This window comes from Brachyhypopomus gauderio, chromosome 2 (genome assembly GCF_052324685.1).
Source record: "Brachyhypopomus gauderio isolate BG-103 chromosome 2, BGAUD_0.2, whole genome shotgun sequence".
Classification (NCBI taxonomy): domain Eukaryota; kingdom Metazoa; phylum Chordata; class Actinopteri; order Gymnotiformes; family Hypopomidae; genus Brachyhypopomus; species Brachyhypopomus gauderio.
In genome coordinates this window covers 32,710,968-32,734,452 of record NC_135212.1, presented here as the reverse complement: position 1 = coordinate 32,734,452, position 23,485 = coordinate 32,710,968, and the positions used below count along the sequence as shown (strand labels likewise).

General features: G+C 44.5%; 1 protein-coding gene across 5 annotated transcripts in view; it reads right to left on the bottom strand.

Moving 5' to 3' along the window:
* Nucleotides 1–23,485, bottom strand: part of cntn5 (contactin 5) — a 162,780-nt gene that overhangs the window by 68,180 nt on the left and 71,115 nt on the right. For 4 of the 5 annotated variants that reach the window (XM_076994247.1, XM_076994267.1, XM_076994274.1 and 1 more), the window contains one exon: nt 4,834–5,040. In XM_076994247.1, the coding sequence (XP_076850362.1) occupies nt 4,834–5,040 (207 nt within the window). Of the gene's footprint in view, nt 1–3,456; nt 3,591–4,833; nt 5,041–23,485 lie in introns of those variants that run through there. The other variant, XM_076994283.1, reaches the window with a different exon arrangement.

The window sequence follows — 23,485 nt, the reverse complement described above, 5'->3', positions numbered from 1 at the left end:
GTTTTTACAGAGAACAGATTACCTAATTTTACCAAAGACCACTATCCTGGGTAGTGACTGACTGAGTAAGATCTAATAGTCCACAGATTTTCAGACCAGTGCGGGTTCTGTTGATGGGCTAAGAGCAGCGTTAAGTACAGTATTCATCATGTCCTTTGCTGCAAGGTACAGCGCCTTGGCAGAGGTTCTCTGAGCAGACGGGATGAAGATGTAAAACACAGTGACACGTTTATTGCTCAGCATACCAGTGTCAAAGGGGGAGACCAAGCAAAGGCACTGCATTTGATTCACACCTTTCTGCTTTCATCTGAAACTGATCAATTTTTACAAAGTTTTGTTAACCAATGCGAGCTAACCAAAACAAGTCTTTGAGTGAAGCATCTCTTCTCTAATCTTTGTTCTTAAACTTCTCTAATCCAAACACTTCTAAGTACCTAAAAATCTCTCCTCCAAACCTTTATGTGTACACAAACTCCACTAATTCCAACGCTTAAATCTCTGACAACCTCTTGGCAAACCCACGTCCTGCTCAATCACCAAGTGCTTCATGTCACATCAACACTCCTACGAGACCATGGGCTCGAGAGCCGGCATGTTTCTTCTGAAGAACATTCAGCCATTATGCCCCTACTATTCACTCCTTCTGGGAATCATTCCTGCCTATATATAGCTCCCTGCACCTTTCATTAACACCTTTGTGCAGTCTTTCATGATGTGCAACCATTCCGGGCTGAAGACACAGGCTCAGACATCGTGAGATACTTGTTAATGTCTGTCCTTTGTCATGAGTGGATCAAAGGGGCGAACTGGTCACGTGATGTAGAAACTTCACACGTAAATTACTTTCACAGCTCAGATACACAGATGCACAACCGACACGGAAGCTACGTCGTGCCCGTAAGATGTTAATCCCTATCTTGGCTGGATACGGCTCTGTCCTTGGCTTTGGCGAATATCCTGCTGAACTGTGAAATATTCTTCTCACATTCGGTATACAAAAGCAACACCATGCAGGCTGGCTGAATAATCGGTCCTGTGTTTTGGCAAGAGGAAGACTGTGCTGTGTCCTTACTGTGCATTTCTGCACATCTCGGTGTAGACATAATAGAAATATAGTGTTTATAAAATCACTTTATACTGTACACTGCTTCCAGGAACATAACAAACCCCCTAAAGACGTACTTTCCATACTACTATTTCAGCATCAAAGGATAATCTTCTATCATGAGGGTAAATTATCCCTAAAAAAATTTAGGTATTAAAATCTTGCAATTGCATAAATTACCTGTTTATTAGGACAGTGAATATCTATATTGTTTGTCAGAAATATAACAGAAAATCAAATGTTTGATATAATAATCAACACATTAGAAGTTGTGCTGGTGAAGACGTTTCTCTCTGTTTAGTGATCTGGTGACAAAAGAGGTTTGACTTCCATTCAGTAGAAAGCCGAGTCTCAAAAGCTTCTCGTCAGCAGAATGCAATTCCATCAGGAAATAAAACTTCCTCTCGATTCATACATAAATCACGAGTCCAGGAGGAAACGGGAGAAGATGGTGGGGCAGAAGAGACCCATCCATCTGCTGAAAGTCTTCAGAAAAATCACCACTGAGCAATTTGTTGCTGTTGAAATGTGCTGGACACTTCCCCTGTGGCTCCTCCACTCCACGGCCAGACTTTAGCCGACTAAAACAAACACAAACAAATAAATAAAACAACAATAACAAAAACACTCTGTGGTCACAATGTAGCCAATTAGATATGAGGAAATAAATGATTTATTGGGATGACCCAAAGACAAATGTCTGTCTACCATCTAATTCACATACTATCCTCACCTTTTGGTGATGAGATGTGCAAAATTTAGGCCAGCAAGACCTTTCTGCAGCTGAAAGAAACAATAACAATGGCTGTTCCCCTATGTGGGCAGACCGCCGGCCCTAGGCGTCTGCATGGCTGCTGCGTGAAACAGGGCACTCGAGTGGTTCATCAACTGCTAATTCCCTCCAAACCGGCAGAGTCAAGTTGCCGTCTGGAGGGAGCACAATTGGAGCGGTGTTTGCCCTCCATTATCACACCTAATATAATGCATCAGCTAATTATGAAGCCCTTCAGGTGTGCACGGGTTAGACAAAATGGAGACAGTGGTGAACTGGGTCTTCTGAAGGCACTGTGCAGTTTATTACATGGGCTTGTGGCCAGGAACAGCAACAGATAAAATTATCATGACTACCAAATGTGCACAACAGGTCAGGCCTCGTACTCATGAAACCAGCACTAAAGTATGTTGTAGTATGTCATGACCTGTCACACTCTTGCAGGTATACAAATTGTGAACATGACATAGCAGGGGTTCTGCGTGCCATGAGGCAGTCCTGCTTGGCTAGCTTAATCTCAACACACTATGGTTTAAGACCGGTGTGGGAGTTTAAGGTTGGTGTGGGAGAGAAGCCTCAGGAGGGGGCAGTCTTCAGGTTGTGGCAGTGGGCACTCTACTGAGAACTCCCAAACCCTCAGACAACACACACTCTACTGAGAACTCCCAAACCCTCAGACAACACACACTCTACTGGAAAACTCCCAAATCCTCAGATGAAACACACACTCTACTGAGAATTTCGAAACCCTCAGACAAAACACACACATTTTACTGAGAACTCCCAAACCCTATGATGAAACAAACACACTCTACTGAGATCTCCCAAACCCTCGGACGAAACAAAGACTATACCAAGAACTCCTTAACCATCGGACGAAACACACACTCTACTGAGTGCACCACTGCAGGAACGCTGATGGACAGCCAAGCATTATCCGCACAACAATCAGATATTTGTAAGAAAAAATGCAATACTGTGTTATTAGAGAGAGGGAGAGACACAGACTCAGAGAGAGAGAGAGAGAGAGAGAGAGGGCTAGAGAGAGAGAGAGAGAGAGAGAGAGAGAGAGAGAGAGAGAGAGAGAGAGAGAGAGATTTATGTTTTGTCATGTAGGCCATGCAGGAAATAAGGCAAAACTACACTGTGGAACTGATAATTACACCCTGCCCACACATGAGTCTTCCTCTCAAATTCTCTTTAATGAAGCTCTCTCTCTTTCTCTCTTTCTCTCTCTCTCTCTCACACACACACACACACACACACACACACACACACACACACACACACACACACACACACCCTTTGTCACAGTAGGAGTCACTGCCTTCATTGTTGTTAAAAAACAAAACAAACATGCTGGTTTATGTCTGCAAAAATATAGACAAAATACATTACAATTATATGGGAAAATCTGGGCACATCACAGACGGGGGTACTACAACCAACCATCCAAGTAAAAGCAGTTTAATGACAAATACACAGAACATGGCCCACAGAATGTGGCCCACGGAACCTGAACGCTTGTGTGCGTGGCCCCGGGAAAAGGAGTGAGGGAAGAGCAGGAGGCATCTCGCACCTGTGTCTCCGGGACAGTGGTGGGATGATGTGTGGGGCGGGCGCTGAGTGCTTTATGATTTAGCAGCGCGATAATGTCAGAGGGATCAGTCATCTCAGAGGAGCTCCGCGGGATGTCAGTCTCCTAGCTGGCTCCGTGGCAGCTGTGCTGTGTTACATCCCGATCACATCCCGCCCGCACGGCAGCACCTGTGTCCTGTCAGGGCAGGGGGGTGGGAGCGCTCCGTTATGTTCTGTCAGGCGGGACGGGTCCTGTGACCCCACTCACAGGCGGTCACACACGCTCACCTGCTCCAACTGAGCCGTGAACGGACGGTTTAATGTGGCAGAAATGACTGTGTAGCGCTGAAATTCGTTTAAACACTCAGGTGCTTAAATGTGACCATTAATCTGTTGTATTTGTTTTTTAACTAAGGTTTCTTACAGATGCCAAGAGGAAACTTTTGAGACATTTTGTCAAAAAAAATTAACTGACATTTGCTAGAGAAACAAACACTGGACGACTTGCCAAATGTTGCATGAGCGTCAAACCCTATAGACTTTAATCATTCTAAACAAAAACAGAAAATACAATATATTGTGTGAAATATGTTGCGTCAGAAAAGATCTGACCCAAAGCAATATCAAAGTCTTCCATCACATAATCTTCTCATACAGAGGCAAAGTGATTTGTCTCTGAAGGTATCTCTGATAGGCCCTAACTGTGTTGGAAATTTGTAGCAAAAATCTACCAGCACAGAAATTATTTATTTGTAATGATAGCTGTCATACTCTGGCTTCCTCCAGTACCTGGGCAAGTTCTCGATTTCCTTCACTGACAAATGAATCCATCAGGCGGGAGAGCAGAGGACCACGGGGGAACAGGGAACGCCTAGATGTGCCGACGATCCCTCTTCAATTTCCTACAGGCCGCGACCCTGGCCGCGTGTGACGCCGCGCTGACGTGATGAATAGAACAGCCTGGCCTTCCTCTCTAGGTCACTCCCGCCACTCTGCACATCACGGTGCTGACAGGCGCCTGCGGTGATGACTTACTTACCACGGGTGCATGTGGGAACTGGCACACGCGGGGGCCGCCTGCAAGATCCCTAATTAATCACGTGCGTTAGTGGGAGAGAGGGTGGTGTGTAGCACAAGTGTTAAGGATTTAAAATGAGCGTAGTGTAGGAGGCTCGGTCTGTGTCGACAGATTGGACTGAAACAAAAGCCGGCCAGAAGACAGAGACACGTGACGCACAGAGCTGGTGTGCTTCAGATGTAAGATCGAAGTTAACTCTAAACTTTTTCACTGTGAGACTATGTCTCAGCCCTGATGTTGGGAGATGCAGTGGATTTATGGTCAGTGGCCCCGCTTGCCTGACAGGCCCCTGCCACTCACCTTCACTCCGGTAGTCCTCCTGAGAGCTGAGGGCTGACAGCCCCATCCTGGAAAAAGGATGCCAGTCCTGGCCAAAGGAGGCCACACCTCCACGGTCCTGCCGCGCCCGCGCCCGGGGGCTCAACACAGAGGAGGAGGAGCTGTCCGGCTTCATCCGCAACACGGCGGCGTATGATACAGGTCTCCCGGCAACCGATCTGGCAAGATCTGGAAGAAAGAACAGAGCCAGGAAGGGTTCAGGAAAAGAGCAGACAGTTGCAATAAAATTCTTCTTCTTCCTGTTTTATTTTGTATTTTATTTGTCACTGTTGTAAGAAAGAAATAAAGAAAGAAAGAAAGAAAGCAAGAAAGATGAAGAAGAACAAAAATAAATCATATAATCATAAAAAATATCACAATAATGTGAGGAAGTGACAGCTAGACGTAGTAATGAAAATGCACTCACTGAGAAATTTATTCAAAGACAAAATTCTCATCTATTCCTCAGCCATTCATTTTTCACAGAAATACGATGATAATTATATTCCTATCATGTTACGTCAATCAGCTCAGACTGCTTAACCCCTACAAATCATTGGTGTAAATATTCTATTTTTGTTCTAAATCCTACCAGCAGAGGTGGGCTGCTCAGGACCCACCATCTTCATTTAAAACACCATTAGTTCCTGTTCAAAACACCATTAATTCCTGTTCAAAACGCCATTATTTCCTGTCCAAGTCCTCTATTTACTTTACCTACCAATTAAACCTCAAACACCTACTGACTAAACTCCTGGACACTGAATACTAACTATACGCCAATACGTTGAATCCTGACTAAACCCTAATACATGACATACTGACTAAACTTCAGTTAATTGAGTACTGACTTAACCTCAAGCTGCCAAAAGTAATACAGCCTACAAATGTTATTGTAATAAGCAAAACCTGCAGAACCATCAACTTTGTGCTTTGTCATATGCATAACACTAACTGGGTATAACATTCAATAAAGGAGTAGGGCAGAAACCTCTAGAAACACAGACTTGTGAGACACAGACCTGAACCATTTAATGCTGAAAATGTAGACGCTGATGTCTGAGGACCAGATTACGACAATGTCGGTGTGTTCCTCATCAGTACAAGACCTCACCACTGTTTCCAGGGGACATCATGACCCCACCCTGGTTCCAAAGCTCAAAGAAGAATGCAATCCTTATAGCCGCAGCAAGGCAGGCACGGATGGGCGAAGGATGACACGGCAGACAGATGTCTAAGCAGGTGTCTTGTCTGACAACGAAGACTCATACAGAAAACTACAGGCAGCAACTGAACTTGAACAGAACGGCATGAATGGATCCTGAGGTTAACAAATGACAGACAGACACAAGAGGTGCAGAAGACAGAAAACAAAAGGTAAGAAGAGTTGAACACACACGGGTAGATCTGCAGACAGGCACTTCCGAATCAGCGACTCACGAGGGTGCACACACACTGTATACATAACTATACCCTCAGCAGTCTGAAGACAAACTCTGGAGCCTGACTAATGACTTAAAGATTCTTAAATACGTTCAACAGACTATTCACAAGAAACCTCAGACATTAACCCAGACCTTATCCTCTCTGTCATTAATGTGATTTGTCTAGGGTATTTCTTAGCTAACATATATCCATGTGAGTTCACTTTGCCCATCGTTTTGAATACAGATATGTTGTACATGCCTGCACACATGCCTAGAAGCAAAAGCACACACACCCACACACACACACACACACACACACACACACACACACACGGTCTCATTTCTCCTTTCTCAATTCACCTCAGCTGGATGACTGCACATGCATCAATGCCATTTGCAACAGAAAAACACAATGCCGACCTGAATGGAGCCCTAGAAATGGGAACAAGTTTGTTTAAAGCAGAGTCATCAACAGGCCCTCAATGACTTGCTCTCCAGAGGTGCAGGCAGTAAACTTGGGCCCAGACTGCACTGTCAGAAAACATTAGCCTCATTGCATCCTGCTCACACAGCACAAAGCCCTCTGGAAAACAATGACAGTTATACCCTCCCGGATAGGCCGTTTCCACCGTAGTGGCACAGAGTGGTTTAAAATGCTTGGCCAATTAGAGCCATTCGCTTTACCCCTCCATTTAATATTTAAAGCAAAAGCAAAAACTTCAAATCCAGGAGAAATGAAAAGCGTTCATGAAATGTTACACTCGCTAATGAAAAGCATGGTGAACGATCTGTAAATATTTCATTTGTGCATGTCATCTTTTTGGAATATTTATGAGCCAGGTCATGACAGTATGCTAATATGAAAGTAAGCATGGTGTTAATATGCAGCAGAGCATTTGAAAGCTGGATACTATGAGCAAACATTCAAAGACCAACGGCCTGATGAGGGAGCGGGCTGCACACCCCATGGTCTGCAGTGTTAGCCTCCCTTGGTGTGACAATGCTGTATTACCACTAAAAATGATTGTTTGCCTTTAGGGACAAGTGTGGAGTCATTGACAGACTGTGCAATTACTGCACTGATTTATAACTGCGCTAAACCTTACTTTGTGAGTGTAGACTAGCCCTTCAATTAAGCACTGGAGTTTGAAGTCAGCTTTCTTAGGCTGAGGTTCCTCTAGCGGAGTGCAGGAATCAGGGGGAACAGGGAGGGGATGGAAGGGTGGGGGGTGGAGTCAGCAGTCACATGGCAGCAGTGAGTAAGGAATGTATTAGTCATGGGGAGGAGCTTTAGTTTCACCCAAACTATACTTGCTGTATATATACACTCTCCACTCCTCACCAATTAATATACATGGCAAATGTCGATGAAAAGGGGGCTTTTCAAAACGTACCATAAATTCAGGTTGAAAAAATCATGTTTATTGACCACAGATCACATGCATTATATATTTCTAACACTCATTTCATGAGCACATTTAAAATGTGCTGTACCTCTGAGGTCACATGTACAGATCCACTGACTGCTGTGTACACGCTTCTGCACGCACTATACTTACACATTTGAACTGAGAGCAGCTACGATAGTTGGGAAGCATTTTCAAATATTTTCAAATACATACAAAAAAGAAGCTTGTTGCCATGTGTGAATCTTGTGAAACGTGATCCGATCAGGAAAACGCTGTTTCTGAGGCGGCCGAGCTTCTGCAGTGGCGCACACGTCACGTGTGCCTCAGTAACACAAGACAAAACAGGAATATTCAGACAAGGAATTCTAATTCATATATGCGAAATGGCATAAGGTCAGAGTTCTGTTCAGAGGGCTGTCCGCTGATGGTCAAAGTGGAAGAGCTGTGGACAGGTTTAAACTAGGGCCGGTTTAAAGGAGGCAGGAAGAATTCGTCCGCTACATTAGCATCCCACACACGTGACGCGTGACACGTGATGGTTTTCACCCAGCTCACAAGCCACCAGTCAAATAAAGAAGAGGAAATAAAGCTGCCAGCCTGCTGACTGTGAGCTCAGTTTATTCACCAGTGCATGGCGGCTTTGCTGTTAGATTTCTCTTATTATTTTTCCTCCCAGTTTATGCATAGTATAAGCATTGCCATCTATAGGAAGTGAGTCTGTCTCGTGAACATCTCCAAAATCTTTCCCCAGTTCCGCTGACCTCGTAGTCTCACAGCAGCACTGCGCAGAAGTCTCTGTGTATCACCACGGTCCACCATCGTTGGGTTTGAGAGATCTTTTGTCTTCTGTGGCTATATATATACAGTATATATATATATATATATATATATATATATATATATATATATATATATATATATATATATATATATATATATATATACTATATTGCCAAAAGTATTCGCTCACCTTCCTTGACTCACATATGAGCTTAAGCGACATCCCATTCTTAATCCATAGGGTTCAATGTGAAGGCTGTCCACAAGGTTTAGGAGCGTGTTTATGGGTATTTTTGTCTTCTTCCAGAAGCGCATTTGTGAGGTTACATACTGATGTTGGACAAGAAGGCCTGTCTCCACTCAGTCTCCACTCTAATTCACCCCAAAGGTGTTCTATTAGGCTGAGGTCAGGACTCTGTGTAGGCCAGTAAAGTTCAACCCACACCAGACTCTGCCATCCATGTCTTTATACGGACCTTGTTTTGTCCACATTGTTCAGGTTGTTTCATGTTGGAAGAGGAAGGGGCCAGCTACAAACTATTCCCACAAAGTTGGGAGCATGGAATTGTCCAAAATGCCTTGGTATGCTGAAGCATTAAGAGTTCCTTTCACTGTAAGGGGCCAAGCCCAGCTCGTGAAAAACAACCCCACACCATAATCCCCCCACCACCAAACTTTATACTTGGCACAATGCAGTCAGACAAGAACCATTTTCCTGGCAACCACCAAACCCAGACTCATCCATCAGATTGCCAGATGGAGAAGTGCAATTCTTCACTCCAGAGAACACGCCTCCACTGGGAGAAGCCTTGTACCATTGAGGCCTACCAATGCCCTTCTACACCATATATATTCAGTCTTTTTGTATAAACAAGTAAAATCTCACGGATTAGCTTGTGATACATTACACTCCTACACTGAGATGTCCCGACCCTGGGAATACAGAGTGGCTTCAGCTTGGCCATTCACCCCTGAGTTGTGATGGTTGCCCACATTTGAATGAATGAATGAATGAACGTTCAACTTATATAGCGCCTTTCAAGGTACTCAAGGTCGCTTTACAATTTTAACGCAGGTACAACTCTTACACTTGCATTCACACACCACGAGAAGCGGCAGCCAATTGCACACAGCGTACTCTCTACCAGGATCCACAGCCCCCTGAGGGACTGAATGGGGTGCAGGAAGGGGGGAGAGGACAGACATTAGTGGCAGAGCACCATCCACCACTGGGCATACAAGCACACACACATTCATGCACAGACACTCAGACAACTGCTTTTAATGGACATGAAGAGACATAGACACACACTCAGGGAGAATTTGTCAGGGAATCAGGGAATGCCAATTTACCTAACCTCCATGTTTTTGGACTGTGGAAGGAAACCAGAGACCCCGGAGGAAACCCACGCAGACATGGGGAGAACATGGAAACTCCACTCAGATAGGGACTTGAACCCAAGAGGCAAACGTGCTAACCACCAAGCCACCGTGTTGCACATTTGCATGCCCAGCACCTCTGTCCTTTGTTTGTATATCCTCTGTCCTTTGTTTGTATATCCTTTGAAGTCTTAACCCTAAGGTGACGACTACCCTACCCAATGTTGATTGCCCAAGTGCCCTCACCTTCATCCCACAGTGACCCCTCCTTAAACTCCTCTTCCTCCTCACCTTCATCCCACACTTACCCCCCTTAAGCTCCTCGTCTTCCTCCTCCTTCCTCTGCCCACATTCCAGAATGTATATAAGGTCCTCCCAAAATAGACTACAACAGAACTGGTCATTATCCACCTTATGCTCTGTGTGTCAATAAACTTGTCAACACTGAAGCCATTCAGTCTCCTGACTCCTGAATACATGGACGTAATTTTGTAATAAAAAGTGGGGGGGACATGGATTCGTCGCTATTTAAATATTTGGTTTTAACCGTAAAAACTGGGGGGGACCAAAACCGGCTTTTGAAAAAGTGCCCCCCCCAAATTACGTCCATGCCTGAATCTGATTCCCGAAGGCCGAATTTCTAACAGTTGTGATTGACTCTGCAGAAAGTTGGCAACCTCTTCGCTTCAGCATTCACTGACCCCGCTCCATCAGTTTACATGGCCTACCACTTCATGGCTGAGTTGCTGTCGTTCCCAAACACATTTTCGTATAATCCCGGTGTGTTTGGTCACAAATTGCTGGTCTTTGTACATCTGCTTTATTTTCTGGTTTATGGTTCTGCAATATTGTGTTTAAGATATTGTAAGGTAATGTCTAACCATGTGATTCATGTTAATCATGTTTCATTTACTCTGTTTTATGACCTTGGACTACACTCATGATTTCGATTCATATCGGTTTTGTGTATAATAAATTTGGCTTTTCTCAGCACTTGTGTCCGCTCTCTTATCGCTCAGCGAACACTGCATTACAATTGTCCAATTCCCATGTGAATCATAACTTCTGTCTTAACGGACCAGACTGGCACCTAGTGTGGTCTGCTGCTGTGGCCCACCTGCTTCAAGGCTTGATATGTCGCACCTTCAGAGATGCATACCTCAGTGGTAAGGTTATTATTTGAGTTACTAGTGCTTTTCTATCAGCTCAAACCAGTCTGGCCATTCTACTCTGACCTCTGACATCAACAAGGGATTTTTGCCAGAAAACTTTCTCTCATTGGATATTTTCTCAATTTTCTAGCCATTTTCTGTAAACCCCAGAGATGGCTGTCCCTGAAAATTCCAGTAGATCAGCAGTTTTTAAAATATTCAGACCAGCCTGTCTAGCATTATCAACTGTGCCAAATTCAATGTCATTTAAAATCACCTTTTTTCTACATTCTTATTCTACATTCTCAGTTTGAATGTCAGCAGTTCATCTTGACCACGTCTGTATGCCTAAATGCACTGAGTTGCTGTGATGTGATTGGCTGATTAGATGTTGGCGTTAACAAGCCGTTGAACTTGTGTACCTAATAAAGTGGCCAATATTGGCAAGAGTTCCTCCGTGTATTTTAGAAACCGCTGACAGACTCTAGCCCCAGTCCCTACCCATGTTTCTCTGGCCCTCGGCACGCCAAATTAATTTCAATAACATAAGTAGATGAGACATGTGCGTGTGGGAGGGTGTACTAGGGGTGGGGGGGAGTACTGAAGTGTGGAGACATGATTAGCCGTACCCTACAAGATTAATGGAGACTTTCGGAGAGATATTATATTGACAGAGGCTGATTATGCTGGAGCCTATTCCTTCAATAGCATATCATTAGGAATGGAGGAATCCATACATCATATGCAAACCATCCTCGCTGAGCTGATAACTCACTAAACCCCGTCTTTGTCCTGAGCCTTAGTGTGCCTGCATGAATTCATAACGTGTCCAGTCTAACGCGGCGTGATTGCATCAACGGGAGTCTCAGCACGCCCTGTGAAGCTCAGACGACTGAAGTGGCCTTTGGTACTGTAGCGCACAAGGACACAGGGCATGCTGGGACACAGAATTTCGTTCTGCCTCCATGATTCATGAAATCCAAATATCCAATGAAGTCTTGGCTTGTACTTACTCTGCCCTCCCACATTTAGCACACGAGGCATTACATTTACTCAGCAGGTTCCTCACTTTAGACATAACTAAAAAAAATCAATAAACAAATAAATGCAAGGTAGAACTGAACAGTCTGGGGCTGTAATTGGCTGTGGAGAACAAATCATCGTGGATCAGCATTCTGTATGACACTGATTCCAGATCAGCTCTAGCTGTGTGTGTGGCACAATAATACACCAGCTTCTGCTGCTGGTGTGAATGTATGCACATCCTTTGCTGCCTGGGGGAATGCATGCACACTAACTGCAGTCCTGGACACACGACTCCTTTGCCCTTGGTGAAAATGATTTCATGCAACGCTTGAAATTATTTTCACCAAACCACACCCCACACCTACATTCCATCTTGCATGCATCTAATATTTAAGCCAGGACAACACACACACACACACACACACACACACACACATACAGGATGATTTCCAATCTGCTGTTAACTGGGCATCAGAACCAGAGGCATCATGCGTATTATGTGTTTCTGCACCATGTGATATGGAGCATTGAGGAAAATGCATGTCGTTATTTAACAAGAGAAGTGGCCGGCCAGTCTCTGAGATAAACACAAGTCACTGTTTTAGTCGGGGCATAGACAATTCTGTACAACCATAATAATAATAATACTGTAATAACACTACTAATAATAACACTATAATAACATAAGATAGACAGTATAAATCAAAAGAATGGCTAGTGTTATATCCCGGCCGCAGCACTGCAAATCTGATAATGGAGGCTAGATTTGAGTGGATTTCCAGCAACAGATGGCTCCTCTCTCTATATTCCCATGCAATGTGCTTAAGCAGGCCCCTTCATTAACACTAATTTCTCATAACAATATAAGCTCTGATCACAGACATGAGTCAGTGTCATCTGCACACTGTTCAACGGCAGTCTCTGCACCCACAGCTCCACACATTGAGGACCCATCTGCCTTCTGACAGGGGCACTTATAAACACTTGTTACTCATGAGTATTGGGATCAGAACACTGCATGTAAATGCAAGCAAATTTTTTGTCATTTAAAACACTAACATAAATTTACATTATTCTCTGGTTCTGTGGAGAAAACGTTATCTTTTTTTGTAAGGAATCAAAGATTGTTAAACATTTGTGATCATGGTGCAGAAGATTCAGAATAATCTGTAGGTGAGGTATCTGTAGGTAAGGCTTTTGTGAAATGAGGCGCCTTTGGTTGTTGTAGTGTAATTAGAGACTGCAGAGCCTGTGCCGAAACCTACACTGGTGTCTGCTGCCAGCCATGCAGAAACCTGCCATTGTGTCTGCTGCCAGTGGGTGATGAAGCGTATTTTGGTGTCTGCTGCCAGTGGGTGTTGCAGCGTATTCTGGTGTCTGCTGCCAGTTGGTGATGAAGCGTATACTGGTGTCTGCTGCCAGTGGGTGATGAAGCGTATACTGGTATCTGCTGCCAGTGGGTGATGAAGCGTATACTGATATCTGCTGCCAGTGGGTGATGAAGCGTATACTGGTATCTGCTGCCAGTGGGTGATGAAGCATCTACTGGTCTGTATATGATGTGATGTATGTGAAGAAGCTCTGCTGTCTGCTGCCAGTGCTGGTGAAGCATACAATGGTGTCTGCTGCCAACCCACACATAAGCTGCTCTATAGCACTCTCTACAGGTGTGGACAGCAGCCCCCCGTGCAGGTTCAGACTGAATGACCGCACTACTCTTGATGGCATGGCCCCAACTCGTCCACCGCTGCCGGTGCTGTACTGACACTGGCTCCTCCCCTCCTGATTACATTTGCATATGACTGGCTATCATATTGTCGACTGAACAACTGTTGCCGAGCAATAAGGTCTCTTCGGGCTTGGGTAAACAGGTAGGCTCTTGGGCATACGTTAAGTGTCAGATATATTTTCTTTTGCTGACGAGAAGCACTTGGACATGAACATAACATAGCTCTGACTGAAACACACACTCACACACACTCACACAAACACTCACAGACTCTTCAAAGTGCCCTGTGTCAACTATGGTAAACCAACCATGTATTTTAAGCAATGTAAAAAAACTGAAGCTCTGCTAACATGAGTGCAAAGGCATTTACACAGCACAGAGCAGAAATATGTTCTCTCTGGTCATGCCTGCTTTATTTACTATATATATATATATATATATATATATATATATATATATATATATATATATATATATATATATATATATATAGTACTGTTTACTTGTTTCTAGAAACATCACAAGTCCAATTTAAAAGCTAGCCTAGCCTTTATACTAATGATGTTGCTAGACATGTCTGTAAAAGCCAACACACACACACACACACGCACGCACGCACGCACGCACGCACGCACGCACGCACACACACACACACACACACACACACACACACACACACACACACATATTTCACTATATATACACTATATTTCCACTATATATACACTTATCCCATTATACAAAATATGGCCATTGTCTCCAGGTGAAATTTTTACCCAGTAACAAGGCTTCATTCCTCTCTATATAGATCTTCACGATAGCTCTCAGAAGATCTCTAATCTCCTGGGGTCTGGTAGGCATATTTGGTGTGTAAATAAATTTCCTCCATGGTCACACACTCATTAAAATGCGATGCAGACTCTCTCCTGGCTCCAAGTTGGATTTGACATTTAATTTGGACTCTCCCCATATTAATAATGTAGCATGAAATTGTTGATGTTTGACTGATGGTTGGGAAATCGAAACCAATTCGGTGATCTGATAAAGCTGGTCTGACAAAGTGTCCTCACTAAAATTAACCACGAGGGCCTAGGGCGTGCTGCGTGAGACAAGACAGGTTGGGGGGGGGGGGGGGGGGGGGGGGGGGGAGGGGGCTGTGAACCTGGCACGGAGAGCCTGCCAAGAACTCATGTTTCTTCATTGATTTGTAGAGGAATGCATCAGTGAAGAGACAGCAGGAGAGCTGACTTAGCCCTGACTTAGGTATTTCTGTGCACACGTGACTGAAGGTGTGGTGGACGCGACTGAAAGTGCGGCGCATGTGACTGAAGGTGCGGCGCACGTGGCTCGAGGCTTGGCGCACGTGACTGACGGCTCGGCATGAAAGATGCACTTCACAAATCGCAGAGGGAAGAGAGATCCGAAACGGTAAACTGTCGAAGGGAGTGTGTACAGTACAGTGGCAGATTGCATTCTGCTCACACACCTGTTTCTGTATTCCACAGGCGCTGTGGAAACACGGCTAACTGTCGCTATAATTCACCTGAACGTTAGCTTAGTTGTGTATAAATTAGCTTCCCATGACCGCATTCACTTACAGGAAGGAAACGGATGAATCCGGCTCTTAGATCTGGCAAGTCATTCATACTCTTGACTACCTTGTTCCCAGCTCAGAAAAAAAAGAAATAGGACCTGCCAAAAATTAATTTGAATGATGATCTAATATAGCAAATTTTTGATATTATCTAATGCATAACTGGCTGTAATGAATTCTAATTCCCTGATGCAGCTCGGCGGTAAGCGGAGGGCCTGTCTGTAGGTAGGATGTGGGAGGAGAACGGTGAAATAAATCACCCCTTCTCTTCATCTTAAACGCAATAATCATGACTTCGGCTTCCACAGCACTGCCCAGTTGTCAAACGCGCTGGCCACCAGGGGCTCAAGCCAATCACACGACGGCTCCTTGTACAGGCCGAACTGTTGCACGTGTTGAACTTTGAGGCTGCTTCCATGGAGCTGAAACGGAATAGGAGCGCATGGGCGTTATCTTTAATAAAAGCATCCACCTTGAACATATGCCCACTGTCCAATTCATTAGCCCAGTCTGATGCACATTGACCAACTGTAGCGGTTAATCAACTTAGACCAGGGGTATTCAACTGGCGGACGGCGGTCCGGATCTGGACCCGAACGCGATCCTGTCCGGACCCAATCTCATTCCCGATTAACTGGATACGGACCAAAACAAAACCGTAGCATTTATTTTAGGGCTAAAAAAAAAAACACTCCGTCACGAGTGATACGTTCGCCACCCCGCTCAACAACTTACGTTCACCACAACCCCCCCCCCCCCCCCGGCTCAACAACTTACGTTCGCCGCACCGGACCTCAGGTCACAGGTATCTGCCAAAATTGGACCGCGGACAAATTTAGTTGAGTACGCCTGACTTAGACGTACATCCACGTATCAATTCTGATTGTTCTGATTTCAGACGATGGCTAAGTGGCCAAGTTAATTGGGTGAGCATCCTAAGCCCAGTGTCATGGAGCCCACTGTGGAGTGGATCAGGGTGATCATGAGGCCCTGCAGAAGACCAGGCTGTGGACATTTCTGACGTGTACTGGTGGTAGTGTTGAGCTGAGCTTGGTCTTCCAGCAGATACCAACAGTGGTTCAGAAGCTGGTAAAGGCCTAGAGGGCTGGAACATGTCTAGACTGAGTTGCCATCTAGCCACAGATGCCTTTTGACTCACTCTACAGCCACCAGCTAATCAAGGTTCTAAAGTTTCTAAAAAGTGTACCAAGAAACCAGCCACCGAATGTTCACACCGTGTCATAATTTTATAATCACAAACTTTTACAAACATCCAGTATGTGTCAGCAGCAGGGAGATAAGAGGGACTCAGCGGCGACCCAGACTGGCTAACAGCTCACACAGCGCCTCAAAGCGGCGGTGGGCGCTACAGGTAGAGGCCATCTGACATGTTTAGACAGTCTGACCCTATTAGAGGGAAACACTGACACAAATACAGATGCACCATGCAGACCCTGTCTCCAGCTCCTTCTTTCAACACAGCCTCAGAGACAGTGCTGGGAAGCGTGCGGGCGGTTGCCTCGCCGACGCGACACAGGCCCCGCTCTCGTCCCACTGGCGTGTGGATCGACGGTGGAGCATGGGATTGCTGCTGGGTCCCTGAGCCCCACACGCACCGCTGGTCCGATCAGCCGAGGAGGACATGCTGGATGCAGGGGGTCCGTTGCTAATCGCTAAGCTAATCGGAAGCTCTTGTGCTTTCGCTGAGGAAACCATGACAACAGCAGAGACATGCATCAGGTTCTCCGTGAGTGTGGATGCGTGGACGCTTCAGAGTGTCTTCCGTATGAAATACAGAATAAAGGCACATATGCACAGAGAGAGAGAGAGAGAGAGAGAGAGAGAGAGAGAGAGAGAGAGAGAGAGAGAGAGAGAGAGAGGATAGTGAGAGAGAGGGGGAGAGAGATAGAGTGAGAGGGGGTGCCAAGAGAGGAAGAGAGGGAGAAGAGGGGGGGAAGAAGGAGAATGGGGAGAGAAAAGAGAGAAAGAGAGGGAGAGAGATAGAGAGGGAAAGAATGAGACATAGAGAGAGTGAGAGAGAAAGAGGGAGTGAGAGAAGGAAAGAGAGTGGGAGAGGGAGAGAGAGAGTGGGAAAGAGAGAGCTATGGCCTTGCTGAAACAACCAATCAGTGAGAGCACTGCCAGCTGCAAACAGCTATCCTCCAGGCAATGGATCGGCAAGATCAAAAATCCATGAGGAGAAATTGACTCAGCAAAAACAAATTAAGCAGAGTAGCTACTCACGCCCTCTGTAAACTAGGGAGAACGGGTCAAGCCTTTAGAGATAACAGCAAACATGCAGAGGAAGCCAGCACCTTACACACCTCATGTCATCTCCCACATGCTCACACACACACACACACACACACACACACACACACACACACACACACACACACACACACACACGTACATTTCAGAAAAATAAGTAATGGTGTGGATATGAATCTGATGCAACCGTAATACAACTACACTACACACGCTCCACTGTTTCTTCCACTCCGTCAACCATAGGCGCTGAGCAGGAGCTGCAAGTAATGGATTATTATGTTACGCATTTTCATAAGAACTGCTGTCATGCTAGCTCTCTGAACTCCCACTGTGGCGCTACCTCTCTGAGGCTCTACTGCTCTAAGACTCTACCTCTCTGAGACTCTACCTCTCTGAGTCTTGACCTCTCTGAGACTCGACCTCTCTGAGTCTTGACCTCTCTGAGACTCGACCTCTCTGAGTCTTGACCTCTCTGAGGCACTAACTCTCTGAGTCTATACTTCTCTGAGTCTCTACCTCTCTGAGACTCTACCTCTCTGAACTGGGTCAGTGCCACTGCTAACTGCCTCCACCGTAAGAACAGGTGACCCACTTGGACCGCACGCTCGCACATTGAAACACACAGTGACACTCACACAGTGATACAGTGACACTTGCAGGGTGATATGCACATTGACAGTAACACACTGATACAGTGATTGTGATACACACAGAGACACTCACAGAGTTTGCATTACCAGTTGTGCAAGCAAAATGGACCAAGCTAACCAAGCATATGCTAATATGCTAACCAAGCATGCAAAAAATAGGACCAAACCTAGGCTTAGATCTGATTTAATCCGTGTGTGTGTGTGTGTGTGTGTGTGTGTGTGTGTGTGTTTGTGTGAAGTGCTGTTTCAGGCTGCTGGCACAAAATGTACCCACAGCGTTTTTATTATTTATTCCATGCTCAGCTGGAGACCTGTGGGCCCTAAGAAGAATAAAGTGTTAATTTGACCACATTTCTCCACCAAACAAACAGATTATGTCAAAGCAGCTTTGTGTCCACCTCTGATCGTACATCACCTCATAGCCGCTCTGATCTGACAATGCCGAGTAACTTTAAGAGCAGGGCTCTCAAGTTTTGAATTCATTTCAGAGTGTGAGAGTCGGTGGCGAATGAAAGTTGTCGAGCGGGGGGGGGAGGTGGCGGCGAACGTAAGTTGTTGAGTGGGGGGGGGGACACACACACGTTGTTGTTGTATTTCGCGATCGATCGCCAGTGGAGGGCGACATATATATATGGATCAGAGGTAAATAAACTAGATTTTATTTATTTTTTTCGCCGTGTGAAATCGGAAGTGTGGCGTGAGAGCGTGTGAAGACGGTAAAATGCGTGAGACTTGAGAACACTGTTTAAGAGGCTTCTTAACAGAGCTGAAGAAGATCTCATGGAAGCTGCCAACCTAGCCCCGTGTCCCGGCAGTGGAGAGGGGGACACCAGGGGCCAGAAGGCCTCACAGTGCTATCCGGTTGTTTTAAACCATTTTAGTAAATTCTAGGCCTATCATTCTCCACAAAAGTCCCATGGCCAATGCAGTGTACTTCCAGAATACTTCTATTATTTATGAATAAAGAACCTCGGCTGGAGGATCTTTATCAAAGCACAGATGATTCACGGGGGAGTCTGATAAAAAACCCTCAGCTGGTTAGAAGGAATCAGATTCCTGCTGGGTTGGACAGTAATAGATCTGAAGGCTGCATTTGATAGTGAGGGATAATTGTGAAAACAGAAAGAGAAACATTTCGGGATAACATGCTCTTTTTGAATATTAAATCCATATCAACAAGGAAACGCTTCTTGGGGATCTCTGGAGTTGCTGGATGTAACCTCACAACATGCTTTAGAAGAAAAAAATGAAAGAAAGAAAAATGGATGAATATGAATCAAATTAGCTGTGACTGAAGCACATTCACCTCCCAATCCATTCATGAAAAAAAAAAACGTTTTCGGCACGAGGAAATGAGTCAGAAGCACGTCAAGTAGGCGGTCAAGACTGTGATGGTTTGCACCAACCTTTGAATTTTCAGACACTTATAAGAGAACATACACTCCTGGTCCAGTCTCTTGTGGCATGGTGAAATGACTACTCAAAATTACTATAATTACAACCACCCAACTGCAAAAGGAATAATGAAAAAAACGACATGAGAAAATTCTAGTTAGAAAACGTAAGCTCGATTGCACAGTGCAGTGGTGGGGAGGTCCTGTGTTTTCACACAGTGTAAACACAGCTCAGGTTTGCAGGGGCTTTTGAGGACCTTCATTGGTGATCTGCACCTCCAGACACTTTTGTGCTGTGTGACTGAACTGCGCAGGGCTGCCCGGGCAAAGAAGGCGGTGCACACAGCTGATGATGCAAGAGTGATGGCTCCTCTGATCTCACCCCGAGAAACACTGAAAACACTAGGGTGGATCTAGCAGACCTGCCACGTGCAGAAATCACCTCACAATGACCAATACCAATCTTTTTTGTGTTTTGGCTTTGTGTGTTTTTTTTTCTATTCATTTTGTCTCTTTTGCTGTCCCCCTTCTAATTTGCGCATTTCCTGATCCAGCGGAGGCGTGTCCTGTCTAGGGAACCTGTGTCTTCCTGTCCAGGCTCCCTGGGAGGTGACGGAGATGGAACCCATCAGCGATGAAGATGACAGTGTGTGATGAAGATTAATGTGGGAATATCAGGTAAGTGCCTGAGAGCACAGGGAAAGGTATCATTAAGACATAAAATGCCAAACTCTTGCATGAGAAGGGGCTAATACCACAGCTATTTGTTTTAAACATTCCGTTTGCCACGGACTTCAAAGTGGCAATTTGAACAAAACATTCGGAAATTGATCATCACCTAGATATCTTAGAACCATCTTTTCACTCTCTCTCTCTCTTTCTCTCTGTCTCTCTATTTCTGTCTTTCATTATCTCAGTCTCTCAATCCTTTAGCACTTGTCTTTGTTTATCCATTACATTTTGCTACAATGACATCATTATTTGAGGCTGTTTTAATATCTATGTCTTCCAATATGACTGACTAGATTATGCGTAAATCATATAATAACAAAGGTTCTATCATAACAGAGCCGACAAGGTACCATACAGGACTTTTTTATAAACTCAGAGTATTTTCAATCTATAGACTTAAATTAAAGATTAGTTAAGTCAAACAGATTCACAAATGTCAATTCTTAATAATGTTTATATTATATTAATGTTCATATTCTCACATTTAATGTGTTATCTAGTGCTTGATAGTAATCTTTTCCTGGACCCTTTTCCCAGTGTCGTTTCATTAAAATTTCCATATTTGGAGATGCTCTGCTATCTTTACTTCTCAAAGTGAAATATATTTACTTTTTACTCCACTTGATTTATTCAGCATCTGTCAGTCCTTCCCTATTTTCGATCAGGAGAAAAAGTTGAATGTTTGATGTATACGCAATAAAATATGATGCACTTTCAAAGTGAAACTCACCAATCACGATGCACGTTTTAATCGACTGATTTGGTCTGACCTCTTGTACCATTAGACTTTAAATATACAGTACTCTGTAAAAGTCTGAGGCCACCATTTATGTCATTTTTGCAATGGTGATATCATACTGTATCTCTGCCTCTTTATTTACATACAAATAGAAAAATAGAAAATACAGGAAATATGTACATAAACACACACACACACACACACACACACACACACACACACACAACTATTTTCAGAACAAAATAATGGCTTCCACAGGAAAAAGCAAGTATTTAGTGTGACCTCCCTTCACACTAAGCACATTGTGAGCCCCTTTGGAGAGATGGTCCTGAAGATTCCTGAAGTCACCTTCTGGTATATTTGACCAGGGTTATTTCAGCACTTCCCAGAGTTCTTCTTCACATCTTTTCCTGCTGTTTCTCAACTGTAAGGAACTGAACACTCACCACTGGAGCCTACAGACTTCACATTTGTTTTCTGCATAGACATTTCCAGTATTTTCTGGTTGTGTTCTAATAAAGACTGAGAAGTAATTACATACGGTCATCTAAAACAGACGTTTACGCAGTGCTGTGTTAGAACTGTGCACAACACTAAGAAAATGGCAAAAGATATCAAGAAGTGGGTTTGTGCTGTGCTCCAAACACAGGTTTTATGTAGAGGAGCGTGTTATGCCAAGTTCATTACCAAAATGTCATTCTGCTTCTCAATAAAAAACAAATAAATAAACATCCTCTGGGTCCATCATACAGTTTCATTCACAATCCCTGTGCAGTTTCGAAGCACAATTTCATTTCCACTGCCTATAAACAGAACAAGGAGGGGGGCGTTATGGGTCGTTCTGAAAACCGCTTTACTGCCTCTTGGCTCCGACGTGCTGAAATGGGTCTGCATTGTCAAGGCGTTTTTCGCAGCCCTGCCTGTCTGCGAAGTCTTCCGAATCACTTCAAAAAGGATGGCCAGTAAATACCAGCAACCACGCACCGCGAGGGCAGGAGATCACAGAAACGTCTTTTTACAGGAAGGGACACACCCTTTCATGGCGCCTGTGTCTTCTGTCACTAAGGTGTTGGCATGGATCCACCTGATGGTTCCTACTGCACATCGGTAATTAACGTGCAGTTTATATTACCAACAGACACCAAATAGCTGGCTGCACCATTTTCAGCAACTCTCGCTAACATACGCATGGTGGAGTATAAGAATATCCATCTGAATATCCATCCATCCCTCCATGTGCCTATTTACTCAGTCACTACAACACTTCCAGTGATCAATACCAGTAAGCCAAGACGTCCCGTATGGAAAACAGGACAAAAGTACCAGACATACCAAAGAAAACCAACAAGAATCACCTGGCAATACAAATGGGGGGCGGCGTTACAGAAAGCTAGGAGGGACTAAGACTGACCGATAGCACATGGCAAAATGAACGAAGGTACACTTGAGAGGTGGAGGCAGGGCTGATCATGACAACATTTATGCAGCCTTCATTTACAGTGCAATTATTAACAATAGCTGTGCAAACACTAATTTTGCCTGTGATCATAAAAACGTGCTCATAAAAGAACACTGCCTGTATGGTCTGTGTAACTTCAGAACATTAGAATAAATGTCTATGCCCACATTTAGATTTATATAAAACAGATCTGATCAGGCAGGCAGCTTTTATGGAATGCTGGATTCAATGCATTTTTTTGTTACACAGAGACTCAGGAGTGAGAAAAGTACTAAAGACACAACGCACGCCCAAAGAGAGAGAGAGAGAGAGAGAGAGAGAGAGAGACAGTGGATGACGGCTCACGTGTAGGTGGAGCCATAAAGTGAACAGCTGCTGGTGTTTCGTGCACGTTGTTTACTGCCCAACATAGTGAGCTTGTGCGTGCGTTTCATTTTCTGAAGGTAAGCAGACAGCAGAATGCAAGGGCCAGCTCTCATTTCTGTATCATCAACATGGACTATCTGAGATCTGATGCTGTCTGTGCCACCTTCTCTCTCTCTCTCTCTCTCTCTCTCTCTCTATACATCTCTATCTCCAGATCTATCTCTCTCTCTTTAAGTCTCTTCCCCTGGTCCATTGCATCACTCTCTGAGTCAGCATCACTCTGGCAGTATCCAACACACAGCTGTAATACAAAATAAACGACGCTTCTACATTGCCATATGATCAGGAAGTCTATGAGGTACCTTTCAGCACTGCAAATACTGACTCATTAAGGTTCTGTTTCCAAATGGATCCCTCTCAAGCAGATTCAATTAAACAGTTCATCTGCAATTATAATCTGTGTCCAAGGCTGGGGCATTATCGCCCATGGCAACACGCAACAGACGGCGGATGCTAACGGGCTCCTC